Source organism: Penaeus vannamei, chromosome 24, assembly GCF_042767895.1.
Source record: "Penaeus vannamei isolate JL-2024 chromosome 24, ASM4276789v1, whole genome shotgun sequence".
Taxonomy (NCBI): domain Eukaryota; kingdom Metazoa; phylum Arthropoda; class Malacostraca; order Decapoda; family Penaeidae; genus Penaeus; species Penaeus vannamei.
In genome coordinates, this window is record NC_091572.1 from 4980614 (window position 1) to 4988703 (window position 8090).

An 8090-nucleotide genomic window follows, 5' to 3' on the forward strand; every position below is an offset into this window, starting at 1 on the left:
CTTTTATTCCTTTACATTTGAGTCCTTGTGGAAGCTTGAAAAAGAGTAAGAGAATAAAATAGTTTTTCTTTTTGATAAGTACGTTTTCCTGTAATAAAGTTTATTTAACAGTAGTTCATAGAGGTATAGCGAGTCTACAGGATAAAAAATATTTGATTAAGGTGTAGCGTATCTTGCTTCCTCCATTTCCGGTGCCAGCGACGTATATTGGGAAATAATTAACTTTCATTTTGGAGAGGAAATCCCGCCAGAAAATTCACAGTTGCAAAATTTAACATCTGATATGTTATACAATACATGCAGCATGAATTCGCAGGATCATTTGCGCTTAGCAAGCACGCGCCCACATCTTAACAAACACACACACACACACACACGCACAAAAACACACACACACACACACAAACAAACACGCGCACACGTCGTTCTACGCCAAACATTCAGTTACAGTTTTCCTGCGATTCCCCGCCGCCCACGCCCTCAGCGGCGGCAACACGTACCGTCTTGTGATAGATGACCCGCTGGATCCACGTGGTGTCGCTGATGGTCCCCTGCACCTTGTGGGCGTAGGGGCGGGCCAGCGTCCCCATCTTGTTGATGACGGAGGCCGCCCGCGCTGACTTGGAGTTGATGAGGACCCTGAGCGCCGTGACGACGTTCAGGGCGTTCGCGTAGACGGTCGCCGTCTTGCGGCTGATCTTCCCGGGGGACTCCGACGCCCTCGCCTGCTGCCGGAACTTGCGAGCCAGCGAGGCGTACCTGGGGTCGTTCTCGTCGTCCAGGGCGATGACGAACTCGTCCTGGGAGTAGTCGGGAATGTCGGCGTACACGGTCTCGGCGTTGTCCTCGTTGTCGTCGACGAAACGGAGCTCGTCCATGCTCACCGACGTGGGCACGAGGGCCTCCTCTGCCTGCCGGACCGCGTCCTCGTCCGCCTCTTCAACGCGCCGAAGGTTCTTGGGGATGTCGTAGGCGGACAGAAGCTTCGCCAGCATTTCCTTCTTGGATTCGTCGTCAGTGTCGGCAGAAATGCCCACGCGTTGGCTGACAGCTTCAAGTTCCTGAGCAAGTTCCTCCACTAACTTACTCAGCTTGGCTCGCCCTGTAGACTCGGTGTCGGAGCTCTCGACGAGCGAGGACTCGGAGGCCACGTGAGGTCGAGGGCCAGGGGAGTCGAGGGACGACGCGGAGGCCGGAGCGCACTCCACCTTCTCCACCATCTTGACTTTCGACGTCTGACTCGCCGCGCTCTCTTCCGTGTGGGTGGAAATGCGGCTGAGCGTCGCAGTGGGGGAGGTCTGAGACGTTAGCGCCGGGGGCGAAGAAGGCGAGGTCGGAGACGTCGGCGCTGCGGGCGAGGAAGGCGAAGTCGGAGACGTCGGCACCGCTGCCGAGGAAGACGAGGTCGTAGGCGACGACGGGTTGGCGCTCGTCGTGGGGGCAGCGTAGCCAGGGTTGCTGATGGTGATGACGGCCGGGCGCGACGCGGCGATCTCCTTGGCCCGCACGGTCACCTTGCCGTAGTCGGGCGACACGCTCTCGCTGAAGAAACTCTCCCGCTTCTGCATGGCTTCCTCTCGCGGGGTGAGGGGAAGCGGCTGCGTGTATATGGGCTCCTTGGCTTTGACCTTGCTGTCAGACGCATCTCGGGGCAGGGTCCCGCCCTCCTTGCGCTGTATTTTGCTATAGATGGGCTCCTTCGGCAGGGTGTTGCTTCTCGATTCCTTCGGCTGGATCTTGGTGTAGATCGGCTCGACCTTCTTAACGGACGAGATCGGCCCGCCGCCGAAGACGGTGAAGGGGCCGAGCGGGCTCCCTGGAATGGCTGAGCTGGTCGGGCTGCGCGGCGTCACGGTAGCCAGGGGATCCAGAGGCTTCACGACGTTATACATGGGCTCGGGCTTGACCACTGCCGAGCTGGGAGTCGTGGGGCTCTTGGAGGAGCTCGGCTCGATGGGCTGGAAGCTGGTTTCGATCGTCAGCTTGGGTTTGATTTTGGCGTAAATCGGCTCCTTCGACGCGTCCTTCCGCTTCACGATCTTGCTGTAGATGCTCTCCTTCTTCGTGACTTTCGTCTCCTGTTTGGCAGCAGTCGTCGTGACTGCAACGGAGGGCTCTGCTGCCGGAGCTTCCTTGGCCTCGGCGGCCGCCTTCTCCGTCGCCCCTGCCGACGGGCCCGGCTTGACCTCGCTGTTGACCTCGGGCATCAGCGGTATGAACGCCGACAGCCTTTTCTCGGAGCTGTCGGGAGAGACAGGAATGAAGGCCGACTTCCTGTTCTCGGTATTACTCGACGACACGGACACAAACGCAGATCTTCTGCGGTCGATCTTTTCTGTAATGACAGATTTGCTGCTTTCTGATATTTCTGAAACGGCAGAAGAAAACACGGATTTCGCCTCACTGTCACATCTCCCTTCTGAGAGAGTTAGTTCCGAGCCTGAGAAATATCCTGACGTCAGACTTTCGGCCCTGCAGGTGGACGCGATGCTGAGAGTAGTGGAGGTGCTCTCCAGATTCTTCCTGTGGACCACGCCCTCCGTGAGAGTCTTCTGTCGCAGCGTCGCTCCACCGGCGCTCGCGGCAAGGGCTTCCTGCGCCGCGGCCCCCTCCGGCGCGCTCAGCAAAGGCACCGTGTCGTTCACCGCCACCGTTGTGTCGTCCGCTGCGCTTTCGTCGCGTCTGATGCGCTTTTTCTTGAGATCTTCGGTTATCTCGGTGATCTTTTCGACTTCTTTCATCACTTCGGCCATCAGGCTCTCTCCCGCCTCGCTCGAAGTCGCTCGTTTTAGTTGTCTTTCTCCTTGGCTCGCAGGCTGAACCGCTGCAGCTGGTCCAGACGAAGGCTCGGCCGGGGCCGTCACTTCAGGCATGCTGGACGCGCCAGGGTTCTCGGCAGTGGCCGCAGAAGTCGCAGCAGCAGCGGCAGCAGGAACCACCTCCAATAAACACTCGGCGGACCCGGTCTCCTCCGTGTCTGGGCCGCAGTAACTGCTGGGTCGTGAGCTCGATTTTACAAGCGAGGCTGCTTCTGCATTCCTGACGGAGCCAGGGATGTCTCCGTCAGAGAAAGGGGCGCTCCCGAGGGGCGCGCTCTTCCGCTGTTGCGATTTCGATCGTCGCGAAGGGCCGAGCTTGTCCACGGACATGCTCAGGCGGTGCTTGATGTTGCGGAGTCTCTCCATCTCGGCGTATCACTCGCGGCGATTAGAGCGCAAAGCATCCGAAATCCGGAGTCGCACAGATAGTCACGAATCACAGCCGCCGAATGTCCTTGCTCGTCACGCCTGCACTTGCCACTGACGTCAGGCGAGGAAGCGCGGGACGGCCAGCGTGCCGCGTGGCTTGTATTACACACACGCTCTCACCCCTCGCCGATCGCCACCAGGAACTGCATCGACATCGGAAGAAACCCTACATGCCACGGACGGTAACAATACCCTTTCTTCCTCCCATATAAAAAGCCACTTAAGAAGATGTGGGTCCGAGACACACGCGGGGCTTCAAATTCTCATCGGATTCCGTCCCTTTCGGTCCACTCGTTACATCACTCGCCGGAGCACATACTCTTAATTACCCACGCAACATGGATCGCTTTCGGGTTCTATTTACAGCGTGACATCAGCTGTTGGCGCGGCGCAAAATCCTCTCTACGGGCGTTCAGATCGCACCGAATCCGCGCCCGAGACGAGGACGCAAAAACTGCGCAACTCTGACACTGACCACGGCTGCGGGAGGCTCGTGCCCGCACGCGCTCTCACCACTTACCCGGCAACTAACTGGCCTCCGGTGGCGCCCGGTGCCAGCTTCCCGGTGCCACAGGGGGGCCGCTGCCAGGAGGGATGCCACGCTGCCAGGCGCACCCCGGTCACGGTGCCAGAAGGAAAACCTGAAGGCCCGCCGATGATATTAAAAGATACGGAGTGCAAAACAAAACTCGAGGCCTTCGCCATCATCACTTATTATGAAAAGAGCAAAAAACACGATGAAAAATCACAGTCACATGCTAAAGAAGGTGAGCCCGTGGTGGGTGAGGGGAGGGGGGTAGGGCAGGGGCAAGGCGAGGCACCCCCTCCCCCCCACTCTACCCTCCCACCGCCCCTCACTCGCCCCCCTCCGCCCTCCCTCATACCCAGGTGGCCGCGGGTTGTAAAATGGATGATGACTGAAATGCACGGGCATGCAGACCTGCGTCACAGTAATTGGGCATCCTTGCAAGCAGAGCCATTATGCAAGTGCATAAAAGAGCGGAAACCTTGGAATCAGAAAGGAGAGATAAGGGAGGGGGGTGACTGGAGGAGGGAGGGAAAAACTGAACGAAACTAAGGGGGAAAGAAGGTGAAAAATAAGAAAACGGTAGGAGAATAAGAGCGAGAGAACAAGAGAGAGAGAAAGCCAGAGACAATTTACAAAAAGACACAGAGAGAGAAGGGGGGAGAAAGAGAAAGAAGCAAACTGACAGACAGACAAATAAAAAGAGCGAGTAAAGAAAAAAAAGAAAGAGAGAAAAAGATAACTAGAAAGCACAACAGCAAACAAACCAAAAAAGCGGTAATAACCAATACGACATTAACAAGAAATGAAGATGAGATTCAAGAATATAACTTCCTGAAAACTTAATTCGATCTTGTAGTGAGATGCGATCTTGCGGTCGATGTTGCCACCGCATGGTCACTTGATTGTCACATGACGATAATGACGATAATAATAATGGAGATAATAACAGTAGTAGTAGTCATAATAATGATAATAATAATAATAATAACAATAATAATGATGATGATAATAATAATGATAATTAATATCATTATAATGACAAAACAATAACAACAAAACAACAATAAAATTGATAATAATATCATCATCAATGACAAAGCAGCTTGGTTACAGTAAAGTTGGTGATACAGAAAAAAAACCACAAAGATACAGATAAAAGTGGCGATGTTTACAATAACAAAAAATGCATCCAACGACGTCAATAACAGTTATTTACGTTAATAAGCTTTCCTCAGAACACTTGTGACCCGCCCAATCATCCTATTAAATGCATCTAAACAACAATTACTTACGATGAAAACGGTTCTTTGCTTTTGAGTGAATCCAACCGTTAAAATTTGGCGGGAAGAAAAAAAATGTCGTTAATGGTGGCGGCAAATTCAAATTCCTTAGTCACGAGATTGTGTTTTTAATTGAATTTCTATTCATAATTCGTTTATATCAATTTTGGTGTAATTGGTCTTGATTGGTAGTATATCTTAATCTTTATTGGTCTTAATTCTTACTGTTAATATCTTATTCTTCGTCTCCATTTCTCTCTCTGTCTCTGTCTCTGTCTCTGTCTCTCTCTCTCTTTCTCTTTCTTTCTTTCTTTCTTTCTTTCTTTCTCTCTCTCTCAGAAAAAAACACATGTCTTTGTCTGCCTCAGTCTCCCCTCATATTCTCCCTTTCCCTCTTCCTCTCTTTCACAGTAATTTTCATATTCAAGTCTTCTTCAAAACCAACACTTTCTTTTGTTCTTTTTTTTTTCTTTTTCTTCATTTTTTGCAACCCAAATCAAGCCATGCCCGCGACCTTCTTATTTTTTTTAAATATGCATGACTAGGTGTAATCTGCAATAGTAAATGACAAGTATATTTAAAAATTGTGTAAAGAAGGGTCCTTTAAAGATTTAAAAAAAAAACTTTTTTTGTTTCATTAGAATAAACAAGAACAAAAATGCAGACAAAAAATAGTTCTGTCTGAAATAATAATAATAATAATTTACGTATACCACTGACTACCTACCTAAAATGTATTGTTTTTTCGACCAGCGTAAGGAAAATATGTATTTGTTGATAATGAGAAAGTAAGATAATATTTTGAGGACTTAGCAACCCCCATCAGTGAGAATCAAGTTAAAAGATTTTAAATTTTCTGATTCTTTAAGAAAAAAAAATCCATCACATCCTTCTGATAACTTCATCTTTATCTATTTTCAACCTTAAAATAACCTTCAGTACATAGTGACAATCATAAATTTTTCAACTTTAATACGTAACTCTCATATCATTTTCAGGGAACTTTCAGGAAGACAAAAAATAAATAAATAAATAAATAAAATAAGTATAAAATAAATAAATAAATAAAAATAAAAAGGAAGCCAGATACATCACACAGATCACGTGACTTCAACCTCATCCGGTTAAGTTAGGTTAGCGTCTAATGCGATAAGGATTCGGTAGTCTTTCTTAAGGCGAAATGGGATCCCCTCTTTGTATAGTGTGTTTCAGAGGGTTAATACGTAGTTGCGGTGGTTATGGTGGTGTATGGTGTATAGAGTACAGTGCGGGAATATGGTGCGAGGAAGCCTGGACTACCGCTTTTATCACGTTTTTGTATGTTCTATGTTTTCTTTCTTTCTTTTAGGTATCACATCTTTTAAAATAATCAGTATTTTGTCATTCGTTTTTCATTTCTTATATCAAGGTATCGTATTTTTTATGTTTTATCCAATTTCTTCTAATTCATGTTTTACATATCATGCTTCCGTTGAAGATGATGTAATTGTGAACCAAATATCTATGGCATAATGAAGACCTTTGTCATTAGAACAGAAGTTAAGTCACGAAAAAAATAAAAGTAGAACGACCTTGACTTTTCAATCACCCTAAAATCAATGCTATTTATTTATAAAAAAAAAAAAAAAAAAAAAAAAAAAAAGGTATTCAGCCTCAAAATACATCAAGAACCGCAGAGAAACGACAAAATCCACAAAACAGAAGATACAGCCGAGAAGAAAGCCAATTAGACGATACCTTTGACTTACAAGACAAGACGCTAGCGCCATCTACACCCATACAGCTGAACGAAGCACAGAAACTTACGATCGGATCACACTACACTTTCTCTCAAGACTTAACACTTTCTTGTAAAACTCTGTGCTTCTCTTACGCTACAGATTTACAACAGTGCGATTGCCAGGTATTCGGGCTCCACTCGTAAAACTTTACAAAACGCCTCTTGAGTCTGTGCAACGAAGGCGCGACGGACAATTAACGACAAGGAGCCCCGCCCTCTGCAATATCGTTAACCATCGGCCGGCGCAGGACACCCTGACGAGGCAGACGAGGGAGGCGAGACAAACGGGGGGGGGGGGGGGGGGGGAACCGCCACACGTTACCGCATAGTCCACGGTTCTCAAATAGTTATCGGGAGGGGGAAAAAAAAACGGTCACCGCTGTGGCATTTCACTCCCGTGGCATATTGGCATTCGGGCATTTTTCTCTGGCTGGCACTTCTTGGGCGCCGCGGAATCCTCGGATCCCCCTCGGCTCGGTTGGCAGCCCTGGGGGAAGTTCGGATACGCCCCCTCAGCCCATCTTTATATATATATATGATGGGATGTTGTTGGAGCTGTAGCATCCAGCGTGGCTAGGGGCTGTGAGGGGCATTCTTGGCATTCAGGTGGCATTCGTGTGAGATAAAGGTGAGTTAAAGGTAGGTGGAGGCTTATGCGAAGATGGCTGCCATGTGTCCCTCTCAATCAAGAAAATAAGCAAAACAAACAAATAGACTAGTTACTTATAAATCAAGGAAATAAACAAAACAAATAGACTAGTTAATTATAAAAATCAAGAAAATAAACAAAACAAATAGACTAGTTAATCTTTAAAATCTGTACATAACCTAGACGAACCCACATCAATCCACTCCCAAAAGACGAACCCACATCAATCCATTCCCAAAAGACGAACCCACATCAATCCATCCCCAAAAGACGAACCCACATCAATCCATTCCCAAAAGACGAACCCACATCAATCCATTCCCAAAAGACGAACCCACATCAATCCACTCCCAAAAGACGAACCCACATCAATCCATCCCCAAAAGACGAACCCACATCAATCCATTCCCAAAAGACGAATCCACACCAATCCATTCACAGATCACACCCACACTAAACACTCGAGAAATTACACGTTGATATCATTTCAAACTAGAACGAAAACCTTAACGAATTTCTCGGTAAACAAATCGACGGCCGCCATTTTTTTTTTTCTCCGGAAGCCGTTGGGTGTGTCTCCCTAATTTGTTCCGCTTTAAAAAAA

At 48.3% G+C, this 8090-nt stretch overlaps 1 protein-coding gene across 1 annotated transcript; it reads right to left on the bottom strand.

Moving 5' to 3' along the window:
- Positions 1 to 425: 425 nt before the first annotated feature.
- Positions 426 to 3793, bottom strand: LOC138866210 (uncharacterized). The gene has a single exon (XM_070138254.1). It carries the CDS (start codon positions 3183 to 3185, stop codon positions 441 to 443), a length of 2745 nt encoding a protein of 914 aa, XP_069994355.1. The 5' UTR covers positions 3186 to 3793; the 3' UTR covers positions 426 to 440.
- Positions 3794 to 8090: the final 4297 nt, after the last annotated feature.

Bases quoted from the DNA above. Each gene is read 5' to 3' on its own strand.
- LOC138866210 (XM_070138254.1), bottom strand. From the start codon at position 3,185: ATGGAGAGACTCCGCAACATCAAGCACCGCCTGAGCATGTCCGTGGAC.